The sequence below is a fragment of the Chlamydotis macqueenii genome, chromosome 6 (genome assembly GCF_036417535.1).
Source record: "Chlamydotis macqueenii isolate bChlMac1 chromosome 6, bChlMac1.mat, whole genome shotgun sequence".
In the NCBI taxonomy this organism is placed as follows: domain Eukaryota; kingdom Metazoa; phylum Chordata; class Aves; order Otidiformes; family Otididae; genus Chlamydotis; species Chlamydotis macqueenii.
This window is the reverse complement of record NC_141561.1, coordinates 42,859,755-42,879,323: the sequence shown is the minus strand read 5'-3', so window position 1 is coordinate 42,879,323 and position 19,569 is coordinate 42,859,755. Positions and strand designations below refer to the sequence as shown.

Genomic DNA, 19,569 nt, shown 5'->3' with positions numbered 1-19,569 from the left:
TGCAGGGAGAAGCTGCTGAGCGGGACACATCCTGCCACTTGGTCTCCTGTGCCCTTACTGCAGCACACAACACAGCTGCAGCGAAAGCCAGCCCTGCCAAGCTGCCCGGGCCCATGAAGCAACTACAGCAACCACTGCCCGGGCCCAAGCAGAGCTGTGCTTTCGGGAGCTCGCGGGAAGGGGGCATCAGCGTCTCAGCCCTTTTCGGAGACAGGCATGAGGAAATGTGAAAGCCATTTGGCTTCCTCTTCCCATTGCACAAAGGGACATAGATAGGAACACTGCTTCAGCTCAAAGACACCCACGCAGAACGGAGAAGCTGGGATGGTGGGGTGCTGCAAACTCCTCTCCTTGCTATTCCACAGCCCCGCTCCTCCCTGGCCCCCCTCACTGCCCCACAAAGCTGCTGCAGAGCAGCAAAGCTGGAGCAGTGAGGGACCAGTACAGGGGCTGTCACCATTTCTGGCAAAGGACCTTCACGCCCAAGCAAGAAAGTATTTCAGTCTCCCCTGCTTAGTGCTGGCAGGGGGCAGGCAGGGTTTGTGCAGGCTCGGACCAGGAATAAGTCCTGTCCAATCACACAACCGGGGGAAGGCGACCCTCAGCAGAGTCTGCGCCATCCGGCTCCAGCGCCAGCATGAGCAGAGAGCTCAGCAGCTGGGGGCCAGAGAGCTCCCCAAGCACTCGTGCCTCCCGCCGGTGGGTGCTGTGTGACAGCAGGGCCACCCGCCAGCAGCGGCCGTTAAGGAACTCTCTCAGGCCCGCACCTGCTTGACCCTCTCTGCCCCCCAGCAGCAATTGCTTACAGCCCTGTCTCTCCTGGCTGCTTCTGTGGGTCTTGTCTTTTTTCCCTTTTTTCCCTCTCACCCTCTCCTGGGCAGCCTGAGACAGGCCCAGGGTTCATCGCTTGTGCTACTCACCGTGCTGGGCACAACCAGGGGCACGCCGGGCAGCGGGCTGTCTGCAGTGGCCGTGCTGGGGCTTAGCACCGCGTAGGTGATTCCCACCTTGCCGCTGTTCTGCAGGGTGAGCTCTGCTTCCGCGACTTTGTGAAACGGCTGAAGAGAGGGCAGAGGAGCGGGAAGTTACACACACCAGTCTGCTGCTGGGAGTCTCCTGCTGCTTGCATTGGGATGAGAGCAAATGAACACAACGCAAGAGAGAAGCAGGGACTGCAGAGAAGATACGGGCACTTGACTCTCCCAGGTCAGGCTGGGGAGCCCACAGCCACAGGGTAGCTCTTAGCCCTGCACAGGAACAGAGAGTGATGGAGGCATGCAGAGGGGCAATACCAACCATAGAGAGATCAGTAATCAAGAAACCAAAGAGGATGCCAGCCCTCTGCACTTCAAGGTGTCATCTAACAGCTGGCTGAAAGAAAGGAGGAGGCACCAAGACATTTCAGAAGAACAGGCACCCGCACGCAAGTATTTGCAGAGCTTGCAGTGACAGTGACAAAGGGAGATGGACGTGCAACATGTACAGGGCCAACAGCTGGAAATATCTGGGGGGTTTTGAGCTGAAAAGAAGCAAAGCAGGGATCATTGTGGGACATTCTCTCCAGCTACAGTGACGGGAAGCCCAAGTTCACTTCCTCCCTGGTTTACTGTGTTGGTTAATCAAGAGCATGGAAAGAGAGCATCTCCTTGGACCTCAGGCTTTAGGAGCGGATCAGTGGATGGATGTCTTGGGGCATGTCCCCCTGGAGATCACCTCTGGGATCCTGCCTGCCCCAGGAGGCAGCATGAGTGACCTTGAAGAGGAGGAACTGCCAATTTTGGGGGAGCAGGGGTGGAGATGGCCATCAAAACCCAGCCTGGATGCAGGACGTATCACTCAAAAAGTAGCTGGGAAGGGGAGAGAGCCCTGGACCTAGGTGGGCAGCAACCCGCCGGTGGTGGTTTCGTGACAAGGACCTCTGCCAAGAGAAGTGCACGGTACCTGCAGCCCGTAGTCAATCTCCATGACGTCTAGGTGGTAGCTGATGAGCGAAGCCTCCCCACTCAACGCCATCTTGTAGGTCGGGCCTCCCTCCACCCTGCACAGCGCCATGGCGCGGGCAACAATGTTGGCGTGGCCAAAGAAAGTGAAGGTGACTCGCTGGCTCTCGCCTGGCTGCAGCACACCGTGCAGCGGCAGGATGTCGAAAACCTGGAAGCGAGGGAGGAGAGATCAAGATGTCGAGCACTGAAATGGGTGCAGAAGGGGAGCCGTGGCTTGGAGAAAAGGACAGACATGGCTGGAGGGACCTCTCCCTCAAACACAGGCAAAATCATCCTCATCTCAGCCTGCATCCATTCCACTTTCCAGCACAGTAACCACGGGAAAAATTTTCTCCCTTGCTCACTCATTAAGGCATTCATTAATACACTACACTGAAGTACTTTGGAGGTCTCCTGGCAGCAACAAATTCTCTCTGCTGCCTTTAGAAACAGGTTTTACTGCCTTTAGAGAAACACAAAGACTTGGAGGTGAGAGCCCTAGGAGCCCCTAGGAAGACTCCAGCCCAGCTCCTCTGACTCCTGATGCTTTGCACTCTCTCTCTGATTTGCATGCTGCTCTCTCTCAAGACGCTACAGCAAAATCTACTGCAGAAATTTCCTGCTGACCACTCGATTAGAGACAAGATGGATAATGCCCTCCGTGGGTGCAGCAGAGGTAATGCCCTCCATCAATCCTATGACACGTCCCGCACAGCCTCTCCAGTGACCAGTCGCTGCAGCAGTGCTGTGGGATGTGCTTGGAGGGGTGCAAAGCTGCTCTGTGAGCAGCATCGAGAGCCACCCGTGGGAGCGGGAGCTGCGTAACTGCTTGCCACACTGGAAATGCAGGAGAGAGACACATTCCTACTTACATCCTCCGCTCTCAAGGCGAGGGGCTCTGCCTCCCCCAGCTGCGTCAGTTCCTTCATCCTCACCGGGCTCTGAGTCTTGATCCTCGCCACGCTGCCCGGGGATGACGTGCCTCGCTGCTGGAATAGCGCTGGTGCGGGCAGCTGGTAACTGGTTGCAAGGAGAAGTGGAAGAGGACAGAGGTGAACGCCTTGTGGGGAGGTAAGAAGCGCAGCAAGAAAAGACACATGAACTGTGCAAAAAGGTGACACTGAGACACAAAGGGGCAGATCTGGACAGCGATGAGCTACAACAGACCCCCCAGTGCCCTCCTGAAAGCACCCACCCCTGCAGACCGTGCCTTCCACACCCAGAGGGCCTAAGTGAGAGAATCTGCAGCTCTACTGGATATTTCTCCTGAAATTTCCCTTGACAATTACCCACAGCTGTAGGTCCGTCCAAACAAGCAGCAGTGCTGGTAGCGTTCTCTAAGTGCGATCAGGCCGGAGCAGGGATGGAGCCCGCTTGTACTTAAACCCTAGTCTAATTCAGCAGGAGATGGCAGGGGCCTCCAAGCAGAGCTTACAGCCCTGCTCCTCCTTCCCTGCCCACCTCCCTCCACCTGCTCTTGCAGACCTCCCTCTGCCTTTTAGGGTCTGTTCTTGAAGGCGCCGTGCATCAAGAAGGGCCACACTGAAGACTTGTTGTTACTTGGTAAGGCTCAGCTGTGAACGGGCTACCCCAGTTCCCAGGACTTCTCCCCCAAGCCCTGCTCGGAGCAACAGCTCATTTCCCGTTCCAACAGCTCGTCTCCTCCGGGCCAGATCCCAGTTCCCTCAACAAAACTGTTTCGTGGTGATCTCTTGTATTTGGAATAGCAGCACTTCCATGTCCAATGGTAAACTTGGCTTCGTTTCCTACAGCGTTACAGCAACATCGTTTGCTGCTGTAATTAAAACTGTCCAGACCAGACGTTTGCTCTGTGCAGAGAGGCCACAGCGGGAGGAACTGCTAGCAATGTGTTGAGAAATAGGCTCCAGCGCAACTGGAAGACTGGTCCTGGGCTTGGAACCCACAGGCCAGCGCTGGACAGCCCTGCTCGCCAGGGATGCTCAGACAAGTCCTCCCGCCAACATCTACAGCTGTACCCGAAGCCACAGCAGAACCTGCCGTTTGCTGTGAAACACTCAAGAGCTGGTTCGTGAAGGTGACGTGCAGGTTAACAGATGGAAACTCACTTCACCAAGGTGCTGTTTGCCTCAGGCCACCAAGCTCTGAGAAAGCAGCTTCCCACGCCAGCTTTCCTTCCCAGGGGAACCAGTACAGAGGCTACAGCCAAACAGCAGCAAGAGGCTGGGACAGCAGCACAGCGTGCTGGTGGCAGTGCCGTTGTAGCTTCTTAGTACGGGACGACAACAAACAGAGTTGGCAGGGAAGGAAAAGAGGCCACATGATACATCTGCTTGTCCAAGTGCCTAAGCATGGCTTTGTAGCTCCAGAAATAAAGCAGGATTCTAGCTTACGGCTCTGCAAAACGTGCTGGTAGTATCTACAGCCCCAGCTTGGCTGGAGAACATTGTCTCCTTCCCAGCATCAAACTGGTGAAGATCACCTGTTTGCTGAGCATCTCCCCTGACCACAGCTGGCAGGTGTTATTTCCACAAGGCAAAGTGGAAAGCAATTTGTCAGGTCCCAGGCAAACAGCCTTGGTCTTTGCCAAGGACAGGCAGGACATCAGGAAGAAGAGCTTCAAGGAGAGGGCAGAGGTGCACATACCTCCTCCGGCTCACGTGGCTGTTTGGCAGGAGCATCCAGTGGTACCGGACAGGAAGCGGGCTGCAGTTGGTCATCTCGACGTAACGCTCCTGTTCGGTGTCATTCAAGATGCCGCCAAAGTCCAGGGCCGTGGTCTGGATGCGGAGACTGGGAAAGTAGACCTCTCCCCTAACGGGGACCAGCTCCACATGCGGGTGCTCTAGAAACTGTATCTTCAGAGTCTTCTCTGCTACCCGGCTATTCAAATCCTTTTCATAAGCAGGGTTAAAGCCGATGAAGAGATGAAGCTCCTCCCCTACCTCCAGCTTCATGGGCTGCAAGGAGATGAAAAGCATTCACCACCAGCTGATGAAGTCCCAAGGTCTGAGGGCATAAAACGTGTCAATGCTCAAAGTGTGACCCCTACGTGGGCTTCAGGTCATGCTTCATTTTCTGGACAGTGTGCACCTGACCGCAAGCACCACAGCAGTCTTCTCTGAGACTGCCTCAGGCTCACATCTCTGTGCTCTGCATCGATAGCAATACAAGGGGGAAAGAAATATTGTTCTACTGTACTCGGAACCCACCAAAGCTGTATGCTGAGTACATCACCAAAGCAGCACTCTAGCAAGCCAGGGCCTTTTCCCCTGACTCTAGAAAAACTTCTTTATCCTCACACTCAACACAAGCACAACAGCACTGCGTCCTCACCCTTGCCGGGGCTAGTCACCAGCACGGCACAGAAGTGGTGGCCGTGCCTACAACAACACGTGTTTAGCAGGGTCCACGTCCCACACCTTCCACTAACAGCAGGGCAGGCACCAGGCTGAAGGCAGAGCTGCCCTCCAAGAGAGCAAGCAGCTCCAGAAGTGGTCTGAGGATGGCGGCTGGAGAGCTGGGACGGCTTCCAAGAGACGCCTTTACTACCCGGCTTGCCCAGACCTAGTTGCCTGCTGCCTTCTCTCCATGTCTTAGAGCCAGGTGTGTTTCCCCAATTCAGATGACATTCTGTTTCCTTCAGCAGCTCGTCTCAAATCTGATTTAGTTCAGGCCAGTCTACTGCTGACTCTAAAGTATCAACTTCTCTACTGGAGGGCCTCCCACCAGAAACGCGCCACCACACTCCTCCCTCTCCAACACCCACCAGCAGGAAGGTCCACGGCTGCTCACCTGGACATCTGCAGGGAGGGGCTGCCGGTGCGCATCGCAGATGAAGAAGGGTTGCTCTAAGGCCAGGACAAGGCTGACTGGCAGGGAGGAGTCGTTTTTTAAAGAAAGAGACTTGTACTGAAGGCAAAGGACATCACTGGGTTGCTACAGAAACAGAAGACAAGGGGAAAAAGTCAAGTTCAAGTGGCCATGGACCTCCTTCCCTTTCTGACGCATTGCAACTTTTTCAACCCCAGACATGCATACATCTCTATTTACGATTTTCATTAGTTTGTATCCTTCCAAAAGTTTTTCCTCTAAGACTATCAGATGCTCTCCATGTTCAGAAACTGCAGCATCCCGTGTGGGGACAGCGGAGGGAATAGGATTTACCCTGTAGTGGAGAGCCTGCAGTAGCCTGAGGTTAGTTTGGAACATTTACACGCACACACAGTCAGCGAGAAACCTCAGCTGCCCGGTAGCAACCTGTCTCCTGAGGCCCCTGCTACAGGGGGCATTGCTCTGGGTTTCCTGCATGGTTTATAGAAACCAGACAGTGTCTGGGAAACTAGTGCTGTGCGTGCTGATATCAAACAGCTGCAGTGCCATAGCCCTCCATAAATCGGAGCGCGTGGCGTCAAGCACACCACAGGCAGACATCAGGGAGAGCTGAAAAGCTTCTAATTAAATCTGCCAGCTCACAGGATTTTGTGCTTCTCAGGATGCCTGGGAACCAGAGGAGACACCTGAAAACACAGAAACTAAACACTGAAATATCTTATCTTTGTCAGACACCTCATGGGAGAGGGAAAGTTCACGCAGGAGTTGGGATCCAGAGACTAAAGGGCACCTGCTTTGGGTTGTTCTCAGTGCTGCAGCTGAAGACATCTGCAGGTCCTTTGAAGAAGGTGAGTGTTGGGGAAATGCGAAGAGCTAGCATCCATACCAACGTCAGAGAAGGCAAAGAGAGACAAGAGATGACAGGTTTTGCTCATCACCCTGAGGAGCTGACAGCAATCTCAGTTTTCCTCTGCTTCCCTACAGGACTGCTCTTCAGACTTCACCGTGCCTTGGAGGATCCTCAAGAACCTCCCTCCACACTGACTGCAGAACCTTGTGTCTCTCTGGATGTGGCCATGATCCCCTTCAGCGCAGCAGCTGTCATCTCAGTTTTACTTGGCTGAAGTTAAAAAAAAGTCCCGTCTCTGACTTGGAGAAGCTCTTTCATTTCCTCCTTGAGCACAAGCACACGCACCCCACAGGCTTTCAGGCCTCGGCCACGCTATTAAATGCCAGGATGCAGTCCCGAGACTTACCTTCTCCACCCGGAAAGTGATTGCCCTGGAGGACATTTGCAGGACGGGAGCAATGAACTCGCACGTGACGTCCATGTGCATTATCTGCCTCTTCCTTCCCTCCCTTCCCACGATGGCGTGACACAGCAGCCGCTCCTTCACCACCTGTGTGCAAGAGTCGCAGGTCACCCGGCGGGTGCTAGCACGGCATCCAGAACACACCCTGCATTTACCATCACCCAGCCACGGACCGTACTGCTGCCATGAAGTGACAGCCACTGGTCTCCTCAAGAGCCCCCTTTTCTTTTGATGCTGCTTCCTATTTATTCTGCACGCCAGTGTCCATAATGCTACACCCCAACGTCCACAAAAGGCACCTGTGAGTCACCTGCTGCCTACAGCCGTAATAATCCCTGCCACAAAGGATTATTGCTTTGATGTGCCCCCTTGCTAAGCACAATACGTACGGAGAGCTGTTGGAGCTGATTAAAAATATAGAACCATATGAAGGGAAGGAGGTGCTGGAAGGGCCAACGCCAGCAGACCCTGCCTTGGAAGCTTAGTGGAAAGGATCCATGGAAAAACCCAAGGAGCCAGCCTGCTTTCAGGTCAAGAGGGGATCACTCGTGTACTCTGCCCTCCTAAAGCACCCCAGGAAAGAGAGGTCTTGGCCTTCACAAGAAAAGCCTCTGCTTAAGCCGGATGCTCTTACATTCAAGACTTTTTCCTCATTTCCCATGGTTTCACTTCTCCAATTCCTCCTTTCATTTCTCACTCTTCCTTCTGGTACAACACCACAACCCAACTCCTCCTCTGAGCCTACAGCCTTCCAAATCATCTGTGTCGCACGGGCAAGGCAGGGAGTTGGGCTTCTGACCAGCCTGAGGAGTATTAAGTTCTCAAGACCCAAGGAAGGTGGAAAGCCCACTCCCAGAGTCTTGGCTTTGACTGCAGGAGCCACAAAGCCACAGCTGTGCCCACAGATGCCCTTTCAGCTTTCCAGGCAAGACACCCTCACCAGTGCCCTGAGCACTTTATTTCCTTTCTGGTACCTTTGTCTCCTCTTCAGCTAAACCTGTGGGCTCAGAGCTGCACTGGGACAGTCTCATCACAGTCAGCGAGGGGAGTAATCAAGTCTTCTTCAAGCTACCACTGAGGCAACGCTTTCAAACAACCTTCAAACCACTCATACCAGCAGGAGCTGGTATGCAGATTTAGTTCCCATTCGCTTAAACATCTGTGCCCAGGAATGCTGCAGGCAGGGAATGCGCAGCAGGGTTAGCCGGCAGCTTCTCTGCGGAGCTGGATTTCCCCTGGAAAGAAGGGGCCTGGGAGGAGAACAGCCAGCAATCCTGCTGAAATTTCCCTCTCTGAGCTGCCATCCAAGGGTGCCGCAAGACCTGGCTGCCCTTGGGACAGCGGGGCTGGCTGCGAGACTGGGGCAGGCAGTTATGGAAACACTGACAAAAGTCAAGCTGTCAAATACAGTGATCCCTGGGAACAGTTTCCCACGTGGGGACCGTCACTGTGATCACCAGAGCTGGCACAATGTGCTTGTTTTTCTCCTCCAGGACTTAGAGCTAGAGCAGCCCTCTGTCCATCTTTGTCTACAGAGGAAAAAAATGTCGTTCCCAGACACTCCCTCCCTTCACCGGTGTTTTGTTTTATTCGCTGCTTCCCCCAGAAGCTTTGCATTTTTTTTTTGCATTTTTCTTTACTTTCTGCCTGTGCTCCTAGTCAAAGTGTAGCATCTTTTCTCTGCCTTTCCCTTCCACCTCAGCACGTGACACCTCGTAACCTGCCGTTTGCCCCTGAGCTAGTAATGCTTCCTTCTGCCCATCTTTTGCTAGCAGCAAGGTGGGTTTATGGTAGCTACAGAAACATGAAAAAGCCTTAGCAACTGATGGTGGCCAGCAAGGAAAGCAACTGGTACCGCCATGGTGGCAGCTTGCTTGTGCCACTACAACAGTTCCTTGAAAGCACTTGCTCATTTTCTCAGGGAAATGTCAAGGGGCTGCAGAAGAAGTCCCAGCGCAGGTGATCTGATGGGAAAGGCTCAGCCCTCGGGGCAACCTCACCTGGGGAGTGCTGGAGAAGCCTTCCAGCACCATCTCCATGCTCTGGCCTGGCATCAGCTCCATCCTCGGAGGATGGAGCTTAAACACAGGGCAGGCAGGCTTGCGGCTCTGCAAGGAAGCTTTGCCCTTGGTGTCTGTGATGGCAGGCAGACGGTCACACCGGTGAGGTGGGGCAAAACCTTCCATTGTCCCACAGAGATGATGAGTGTGTCCTCCTTTCTTCATTGTCTTGAAAGAGTAACAGCAGCACGGAACCAAGCTAGAAGAGAAGCAGAGATGGAAAATGTCATGGGAGCTGCCATTTCCAAGGAGTCCCTCAGCCTCAGCACCCCCACGGCCTTAGCGCACTGCACACTGCGCAATAAAGCCACCTCCAAAAAGGCTGACCCAGCTCAGAGCTTCAGCAAAAGCCAGACCTTGGCTGCCCCTAAGTTCATCACCATCCACTAGCTGGTCTGTTTGCCTCACGGAAGGAAAGCTGCGTGAAGAACATCATCTCAGTTGCTGTGGACAGAGCAACACCAGCCTTTGGCGCTTGAGACCCAGAGCATTTTTCCAAGGTGCTTCCTGCAGGTCTCGCTGCTTCGGATGCCGAGCTGGCCTGTCCTGGCTGCCTGGATGGCGGAACAGCTTGGCTGCCGTTTCACCTTCCCCTTGGGAGCTGCTGCCTCAGCTGGCTTCCTCTGAAGATGCTATTTGGGAGCTGCAGGGTTTGCAGCCTCATCTGCCCACCTGGATGCTGGGCTGGCCCCCGTGGTGGGGTCCCTGCCCTGGCACCAATGTTATCCACATCGGCCCCCCATCCCTTAGGGAACAGCCAACCACCACTGCCCCACACCTACCGCCCTTTGCCTCAACAGTGCAGCTGCTTTGAGCTTTAGGAAGACGCACTGTGAGAACACAGGATCAACAGACGTTTCCCCGAGATTAACGCTGCAGTGACATTGTAAGATAAATAACTACAGCTAGACAGAAAGCAAAATGAATATGCAATGGAAATGGATTCCTTCGTGTACAAGAAACACTCACTGTGTCTTTTAATAGATTCACCTCAATAACCCGGTTTTGCCCACCCAAGGGATGCCCATCCTCAGGAGAAGGTTATTTCCCCCTCCAGTCTCTCTTCTGGAGCGCGCGCCAAGGGAAGCTACTTTATCGCTGCTGGCTCCCCAACAAGGGTGGCCAGGTTTGCACAAAGGCTCAAGGGCAGAGGAAGCCAGGACTGCTCAAATCCCACCGCAGCAGCCACGTGGCTGGGCGATACTGCTGAGAGCATGAAGAACAGCTCTGCAAAACCGGTTGATCAAAAGCACCAAAGTCTTCTTTCCCAAGAGTTAGGTAGCGCTTCTCAACAGCCCCTGAAGGACTGAAGCACTCACTTCTGTTTCTGGAAGACGACAACCAAAGCAAAACCTGTCAGCAGAGCTCTGCCTGCTCCCCCAGAGAGACCACAGCCACTGAGCCTCCTGAAACCACCCAAACATCAGCACCAGATGCAGTTTTGTCTCAGAGGCCAGGGATCCACACAACCCCAGGAAGGCAGACAAGAGAAGTGGCCTCAGCGACCACGTAGGATCCCACCAACCCTCTTCTCTTGTCTCTGCATCCGTGCGGAGCCCATCACTAGCCTCAGAGGCACCCACTGCTCTGCCATCAGCCAAGGGCTACCCAGCCAACACCTTCATACCCAGCTGGCAGCTGGCAGGTTTTCATTGACATTAATGTACAACTTCTCCTGGGATTCATGCTGACACAGGGGAGCTCGCTTGAAAAGGAGACCTGATGGCTCTGCTCCGGAGGTGAATCTGCAAGGCTGCTAACTGGCAAAGCTCATTTATCAAAGCTTGCCAACGAGCCGCGCAGGACGTTGCACCCGACAAACTCTTACAGAGGAATGGTGCTAGGCTGTCTGGATGGAGCCAGGCGTTGCATTCCCCAGGGGGACCCAGCGCAGACCACCATGCCCTGCCAGGCCAACGGCCCACTCCACAGGAGCACGATTTCCCTTTTGTTATCACCTTTTATTCCAGTTCCTCTGTGCTTTCTCCCTGCGGCACTGTCACCCTGCAATTCAGTGCAAAAGCTCCAGCACAGCTGAGAGAATGACCAGGAGCCTGGTGTTAAACCTTCCTGCTCGCTCTTTAAACAAACGCCGACTCTCAGCTGACACTGAGGTGGACCAAGCTCCCTTCCAAGAGGCTGCTGGAGATCCACAGCTCCACATGCTGTCATGTACAGCTATGGCTCCTGCCTTAAGGCCTTACACTACGACTGTCTCTTCTCCCAGCATTTCCCTCTGCTCTCCTGCCTTCCCAACTTGCACCAGCTCTGCCTTTTTATTCACTCTTGGCCGGGCATCTGGCCCACATTTCATTTTGGTTCACAATGCATCAGAGCTCCCACGCAGCTGGCGACTTTGGAAGGGAAGAGCAGAACCCAAAGGACTATGAGTGGATCCCCAGGGCAGCAGCCAGCAGCCAGACGCGCGGTCAGAGCTGACTGTGCATGGCTGAATCCAGAGCAGCAGGTGAGCGAAGCCGTACCACTCCTGAGGGGCTCCTGTCAAGAGCCCATTCCAAGTTCCTGGAAATCACAGGAAGACTCCTGTGGGGATCAGATTGTCTGAGAAATCTGCACCCTCCTGGAGCAGTCCAGCCTTGCTGTTTTCCCTAGGTGTACGCAGGAACCGCTCCCCAGAAAACCACCCATGGGTTTAAAACGCAAGGGGAGTCGCGGTGAGTCAGCTTTGCAGTCCCTTCCAGCTGGGCCAGCTGTTGCACTTCTCATCATAAGCCTTCACCCCATTTTATAGACAGAGCAAGCACAAATAATCTCACCCCTCATTGACAGGCTGAGCCAGAACATGCAAAAGGCCACGTGCAAGATGAGGAGGGCAACAGCAGCAGCCGCGAGGCAGGCAGCCTCTGTCCCCTCCATGTTTAACCCACAGCCTGGATGCAGTCACAAGGGCATCCCATGGGAAGAAAGGAAGAAGTTTTGGCAGTTTGTCTTTTGGGGAGCAAAGCTTGCTCCCTGTCCAGCTCTGCGGGGGAAGAAGGGGCTCCAGCTCCCAGGCCCTGACACGGAAAGCGCTGCCGCCCCCAGGTGCCTCTCAGGCAGCAGCAGAGCCCCCACTCTGCTCCACAGGCCACCTCACCCCTCAAATCCTCCCCCAGAAAAGCAGCTTGGTCGCAGGGGACGGGATCCCACAGGAGGGGAGCACAACCTGCTCCCAGGAGAGCTTTGTCAGGCCCGAGGTGGCCCTGGCCCAGGCGCAGCCCTGCCTCTCTCCCCCCTCTCACACAAGGGGTGCCCCCACACCGCTGCGTGGGACAGGGGGTGTCAGCCCTCCGCGAGCTCCCCCACAGCCCTGGGTCTCTGCCCAGCTGCGCTCCCCAGCCCCTCCTCCCGACCCTCAGCAGCCTGGGCTCAGCGGCACCGACGGCTGCCCTCCCTCTTTCAGAGGGGACAAGACGCAGCCACGTCAGCACGGGGGTGCTCACCAGCATCCCTCACCTTTCCCACGCCGCGGGGACACCGAGGCACACTCACCCGCTTGATCCCAGCTCTCAGCCGGACTGTTGCCCTCGTTCCCGTAGCAACAAGGGCATCCCAACACCGCCATGGCGACAGCAGGGACACAGAGGGGAGGAGGTGGGTTTGGAACACCATGGCGGACACGGAGGCAGAGGGGACGGGGACGCTCAGCACCCACCCACTCCCGCAGGGGCAGCGCACGCCATCAGCAGGGATCTCTGACCCGCTCCTTGCTGCCCCAGCGCCACAGAAACCAGCCGCACTTCCCTCCTTTGCTGGGGCACGCACACCAGAGCGCCTGGCTAGCAGGGCCTCATCTCACAGCAGCAACAGCAGCTCAGGGAAAGCACACAATGGCCACTGCAGGCATCTCTGACATTGCCGCCAGCACAGCCTCCCCGCTCCAGCACAGCCACATCCCTCGGGGTGTTACCCTGAAACACAGCAGCGGCCAGAGAAACTCATGGCAGGACCCAAAGGCTTCCTCCCAGCTCTATCACCTGTGCCAGGGCTCAGACCAAGCCAGCTAGCCTGCAGGACTGACCGTGAGCAGAGCCACACACCACCTGCAAACACCCACTCTGGCCCAATATGCCAAAAGCCAAGTCCCACACAGCCCACAGAGGTGCCAGCGCTGCCCTCAGAAGGGGCCAGCTGCTCTTCTCTCCGGCACGCTTGGTGATAACTTGGACCCTGCTTCAGCCCGCTGCCCTGCTCTGCTGGCACCTCGCACCTCCCAGCCTGCCCGTGGCAGGGCTCTGGGCACAGGCTGACACCCACGCGCACAGCCCAGCACAGCCGGCCCTGTCGCTCTCACAAAGCACCCCGAGAAGCACAGCCTGACACACACAGCTCTCCACTCTCTCCTGAACCCAGGCTCCCCCTGACTCCCTCACCCAGGAGCTCCACACGGCCTCCGCGCTCCATCGCTCTGCGCACCGGGGCTCCCTTCAAACGGATGCGTTTCACCCGAGTGCCCCTGCCCAGGGCTCTTGGGCAGGCTCTGGCACGGGGCTCAAGGGAGGTCAGTGCCTGCTGACTGTGGCTCAGATCCCTCATCTTCATCTCACGGCCAGAGATGCTTCTGCAGCTAAGGAAACAGAACTGCTTGGCTGGCCGTCACGAGCACAGCGGGAAACTCCAGTTGCATAAGATGGCAAACCAGAGCACTTCCAAACCAGGTCTCTGCAGATTAACTTCTGCTTCACAGGGAGCATCGCCGCTATTTCAGTAAGACTCCGTCCACGACACTGCAAACCCTGAGCCCTGGGCAAATCCCACGGGACGTCCAAGTGGCAAATACTTAAAAACAGCGCGTCGGCTATTCATCTTCCCCACGTTTCCTCTCAGACAAAAAGGCCTTGCCTCAAGAACTGGCCCTGAGAAGCACCGCAGTCATTAACGCGCTTCCCCTGGGAGCGTGTGCACTGCGATCCTGAGCACGGCCTGAGCTCATCCTCCGCCCACCATCCTTTCAGCTCAGAGTCAGATGTTACCTGTGGGCCAATCCGTTTTTCCTTCTCTTCCCTACGCTGCTGCAGAGATGAGCCAGACACAGGGAAACACAGGGCTCCCAGGTCGGGTCAGCAGGGCAAGATATGACCTGCAGTTCTTCCCAGCCACTGCTTTCCGTCCGTCAGCCTCAGAGCAGCAGACAAAGGACAGCGCCTTCAGCCCCGTTTCACCAGGCAGACATTGCCATCTGGATACCACGGCCTGGTTATTTCCCTGCATGTTCTCATCCAGATGAAGACCCCGCAAGACCTGACAGAGGTTGCAGCAGCTTGAGGCAGGTCAGTCTTTCTGGCCGGGAGCTACATTAGCAGCAGAGAGAAGCACCTTCACCTCTTCTCTTCAGGGCAGCAGTATTCCCCTGGGAACTCCTCCTGGCTCATGACATGGGGCAGGGTCACACAGCCAAAGGATCTGTAGGCACAAGGCAGGGCTTCACACAAGGGCAGTTGGGCCAGGACCTGGAGAATTCAGATGGCTCAACAGCACAAATCCAGGCCCAGAGGGGCCCTTCGGGGCCCACGAGCTTGGCAGAAGCGGCCGTTTCAGCCACAGGCACAGCTCTGTGTCCCCACAGACGCCGTGGCTGGCACTGCCCACACGCCAGCGCTCTCATTTCAAGGGACCCCACCTCCCTGGGGCTGAAGCAGCAGCAGCGGCCTCTGGCCTGGTCTGACACCAACCGACGGCGCTGCAGACGGAAAGGCTGGGGACGGATGGGCACACTGTGCGCTGCAGAGCACTGCGCCCAGCTGTTCTTGCAGGAGCACAGGCCAGCGGGTGAATTTGGCCTCAGCGCGCAAGAAATCCTCTTTCTTCTGCCGGCCAGGCCGCTGCGCTGCACAGCTCGGCCTCCATCTGATTGGCGGCCCGGGCTGTCACTCTCTGCAGGCACAGTGCCCGCCCTGCCCTGGGGCGATGCTTCCTGGGATTGGCTCTTTGCTCACTGTCAATCACGTGACTTGGCCCCGCCTACTCAAATGGCACTGGCTGTCCTGGGCCCACTGGCGCCCCCCTGACTTCTGGGCGGGCGTTGCCAGGCAACGGGCTGGGCCTCCCGCGTTTAGGCCCTCAGGGTGGAATTTGGGCCCCCAGAAAAGGCCGGGGATCAGAGCAGACGGGTTGGGACCCGAATAGTGAGGATTTTGGCCCTAAAAGTGGGGCGGTGGGCACTGACAGGATGGGCTGGTGCTACAAATGGCGCTTTGGGCCCTGAAAACGAGGGGAACCTCTTGGTTCCGACCCGAGCTGGCTTTGGTGCCCAATGGCTCCGCGCCGTGCACCACCCAGAGCCCTCAGCTGCTCCTCTGGGACACGCCTGCCAGCCCCGCCACCAGCTTTCCTGCCCTCCTTTTGACACCGCGGGTATGGGACAGCGAAATAAATTGCTGTGGGTAATGAAAGACACATTGTCCCTTAAAAATGAGACTTTCCAGATCACGACTCGGGGAGGCTGTGCCAGCCCAGAGCACACAGGAGGTGTCCACCTCTGTGCACGGGGACAAACTTGGCAGGATGCGAGTGCTTTTTCGTGCTGTGGGCTGTCTCAGGAGGGGGCAGGTTGCCTAACGCGCCTCTCCCCTTCCTCCCCTCCGGGTTCTTGTGCTCCTGTGGGGCAACGGGGGCTTTGCTGCAAGGACACCCCGGGTCAGCGTGACGCGCGGATCAAACTCTACAAGTCGGAGTGAGTTACAAAGCAGGCATGTTTATTTGGCGCCGGGTGCGTGGGGGATCGCTCCTCCAAAAGCACGCACACCGACAGCACATTTTATCCAAAATTTATCTGGTGCAGGTACACACATCCATAGGATTGCACAATACAGACATACATGTGCCTGAGCGAGGCGGGGCTATTAAAAAACCACTTGCGTTAGCATTTCAGAGCTGTCTCTGGTGGTCGTTCCCTTCTCCAGGGGTCTGATCTTCCTGGAGATGAGCTTCAGTCGTTCACCCACGCTCTCCTTTCACTGGGGCATTTCAGCAGTTTCCGACTTCTGACCGAATCTGAACTGACATTCTGTCCTTTGCTAGACATATCAGTCCTTGACAAATACCAGTTTCTTGACAAATTCCAGTCCCTGACAAGCTGAAGTGAGTTTCAAGGCAAACAGGATTGCTAGGCATTGTCTAGCAGTCTCCTAAATCAAGCGATATTTCGCAGGCAGTCTCCTAAATCAAGCGATATTTCGCAGGCAGGCAGTCTCCCAAATCAAGCGCTATTTCGCAGGCAGTCTCCTAAATCAAGCGATATTTCGCAGGCAGTCTCCCAAATCAAGCGATATTTCGCAGGCAGTCTCTCAAATCAAGCGATATTTCGCAGGCAGTCTCCCAAATCAAGCGATATTTCGCAGGCAGTCTCCCAAATCAAGCGATATTTCGCAGGCAGTCTCCTAAATCAAGCGCTATTTCGCAGGCAGTCTCCTAAATCAAGCGATATTTCGCAGGCAGTCTCCCAAATCAAGCGATATTTCGCAGGCAGTCTCCCAAATCAAGCGATATTTCGCAGGCAGTCTCCTAAATCAAGCGATATTTCGCAGGCAGTCTCCCAAATCAAGCGCTATTTCGCAGTCAGTCTCCCAAATCAAGCGATATTTCGCAGTCAGTCTCCTAAATCAAGCGATATTTCGCAGGCAGTCAGTTCCCTGTGCCCGCCCCGGGCACCCTCCTGCGGCCAGAAGGAAGGACGGAGCCCTCGCTCTCCCCAGGGGGGCCGACCACGGCCCCTCCCTTCTGTCCCGGGGGCTCCCCAGCGCTGCCAGGCCCCGCGGGGCTGCAGGGCCCAGCGCAGGCCGAGGCGCCAGGGCCTCCTGGGGCTCAGGGCAGCTTCAGGCGTCTCTGGAGCGCAGGCGCAGCTGCCCCCGGGCTCCTGCAGATGCACTTGTTTGCCTATTTGAGGGGAGGGCCCGGGGCTCTCAGGGAGGGAGCGTGGCCGAGGATGCGGCTCTCGCCGCGGGGAGCCAGGGGGTACAAAACCCAAACGCCCGCTCAGGCTGGGAGGCCCACAGGAAAGGTGGGAACAGCCAGGAGAGCTGGGCCGCCTGCCGGGGCGGGGCGTGCCGGCGGCACCAATCACGGCTGGCGGGAGAGCAGCACGCGCACGATTGATAAGCTGCCTGACCCATCACTTGATGGGAGGGGCAAGGGGCACATCCCACGCAGCCAATCAGAGGACGCAGCGCCTCAGGTGAAGGGCGGGCACTGCAGCCCAGCAGCCTGACCCCCCCGGGGGCCAATCAGAGGCAGCATCCACACAGGGAAGGGCAGGCCCAAACCAGGGCAGAGTGACAGCCAAGGATCCAATCAGAGGAAGACGAGGGCAGAGTGACAGACCTAGGCAACAATCAGAGCCAGAAAAGAGAAGAGTGACAGCCGAGCGAACAAATGAGAGGCAGAGGAGAGCAGAGTGACAGCCCAGCAGACCAATCAGAGCCAGCTAAGGGCAGAATGACAGCCCCGGGTACCAATCAGAGGCAGATGCGGGCAGAGTGACAGCCCAGGGCACCAATCAGAGCCGGCACCCCCGCAGGTGCAGGCCCGGGGCTGTGGCCGCCCGCTCCCCGACGGTGGCTGCGTGCCCCAGGCCGGCGCTGGCTCCTCAGATCCCCGCGGCCAGGGCGGCTCTGGGCGGAGCCTGGGCTGTGGCGGCGGCGCCAGGCCCGGCTGTGGGTGCTGCTGCGCGGTGCCCGGCCCGGGGAGGGCTGCTCGTGTTGGGGGGGCTGCCTGCTCTGGCCAGGGGGGCGCAGCTCGGGCTGCTGATGGCTCAGGCCCACGTTTGGGCACGCGCCACGGGCTCTCTCCTCGCCCGCAGCGTCCGAAACCAGGACAGCGAGTGTGTCCGTGGGTTCCAGAGGGGACAGCCAGGACAGCCGCTGCTCCTTGGGCTGGATGCTGGGACAGCGGGGTTTGCTGCAGCGGGGCTGGAGCAGAAGGTACCGGCTTCTGGTGGCTTCCCCAGGGTGACCCTGACTCACCAGTGCGCTCAGTCAGTGCAGCAGAGCTCAGAAGCGGTTTGGCTCTGAGCGCGTGTCGCGGCTGAGACTGCCTATTTACGTTTCAGCCGCTGCCTTGACTCATCCCGTCGCTCTGTGCGGCTGTGAAGTGACCTGAACGGCTTCCTGAAGGAAAGAGTGGCAGCAGCGGTCTCCGCAGCGTGAGGGGAAAGAATGAAGCAGCAGTTAGCAATTCCTAGAGTGCGATGAAGCTTAAAATGAATAACGACTGGCCTGGCCTGGTGGCCTGGCGCTGGAGTGAAGCAGTCCTTGGAAATCTACAGCTCTGAAGCTGAATTCCTGTCATTTCCTTTAGGCACCGCCTGCGCTTACAGCCCACTTGTAGATTTGTGTTGTCCCCCGGAAAGTGCAGGAGGTTTTGAGGACCCCACTACTGGGCCTTTTCACAGCAGAGATTAAACTGAAGCTGGGCTGGCTGAAGATGTTTGAAATGGCCCGGACACGGCGTTTGGTTTGTTGAGTTGTTAACGCGGGTGCAGCAGGCGGTATGAATGGATGCACAGACACCTCCTTGCTGCAGGGTGAGCACCTCAAGTCCCAGAGGGGTCGGTCCTACTCTCAGGGCTACAGAAGAATTTTCCTGCTGCAAGGCTCAAGTGGCATCTGCTGTGCAATGGTCTGTGGTTCCATGGGAGCGGACAGATTTTTAAGAGCTCTTTCTAGTTTCCTTACCCCAAGTCTGGGCATTAAGGTTCTGACCAAGCGTCTGCATGCGGACCCACGGGGTTTCCTCCTAGGCTGGGGGCAGAGGTGGAGGGTCAGATCTACTCGTGCGGCAGGGACTGCGTTAAGCCCCTCCCCTCCTGTTGCAGGAATGGCCGCAGACACAGGTGCTAGGAAACAAACATCCAACCTGTAACGAGTTAAGAAAGAAGCAGAGGTCTGGGAGAGGGCTGGGGCTGAAGTGGGTGAGTGCAGGTGACGTGTTGTGGGGGATTCGTGCTCCTCTCATTCTCTGTCCAGGTACCAGCAGCGGTCAGGGGGGCGTGGGGCACCTTTCCCCCCGGCAGCCCCCCGGGTTCTAGCTGGCTTGTTGGGCACGTTGTTGCCATCCATTGCTTTTTGCTTGTTGCTGCCCGCTTGCTGCCTGCTGCTCCTTGCCACCACCCCGTCCTTGTCTGGCTTCCCCTCCCACAGGGCTTCCGAGCGTTTTCCCACGTGGCACAGCCTCCTCTGCTTGGGTGAGCTGTTGTCCCACGGGGAGGTCTCTTGTGGCTTGGAGCCGCTGGCTGGCGCGGGGCGCTTGGCCTTCTTGCCGCCCGCCTCTCCTGCTGTGGGTGCCAGCTGGCAGGAGATGCTGGCCGGCAGCCGTAGCAAGCGAATTTGAGGCTTCCTCCGCAGCGCCTCCTCCAGCAGCTGGACCAGGCATGGCGGGTGATGCTGGGAGGAGCCGGGGGGCTGG

The 19,569-nt window shown here is 56.9% G+C and overlaps 1 protein-coding gene across 1 annotated transcript in view; it reads right to left on the bottom strand.

Annotated features, from left to right (window-relative positions):
* Positions 1–12,733, bottom strand: part of LOC147600335 (axonemal central pair apparatus protein HYDIN-like) — a 32,185-nt gene extending 19,452 nt beyond the window's left edge. Inside the window, exons 1-9 of the mRNA XM_086751224.1 lie at positions 12,661–12,733; positions 9,549–9,612; positions 9,109–9,367; positions 7,052–7,195; positions 5,757–5,900; positions 4,608–4,921; positions 2,855–3,002; positions 1,942–2,151; positions 921–1,058 (exon numbers count right to left, since the gene is read on the bottom strand). Coding sequence (XP_086607350.1) covers positions 921–1,058; positions 1,942–2,151; positions 2,855–3,002; positions 4,608–4,921; positions 5,757–5,900; positions 7,052–7,195; positions 9,109–9,367; positions 9,549–9,612; positions 12,661–12,733 — 1,494 coding nt within the window. The remainder of the gene's footprint in view (positions 1–920; positions 1,059–1,941; positions 2,152–2,854; positions 3,003–4,607; positions 4,922–5,756; positions 5,901–7,051; positions 7,196–9,108; positions 9,368–9,548; positions 9,613–12,660) is intronic.
* Between the last annotated feature and the right edge of the window lie 6,836 nt (positions 12,734–19,569).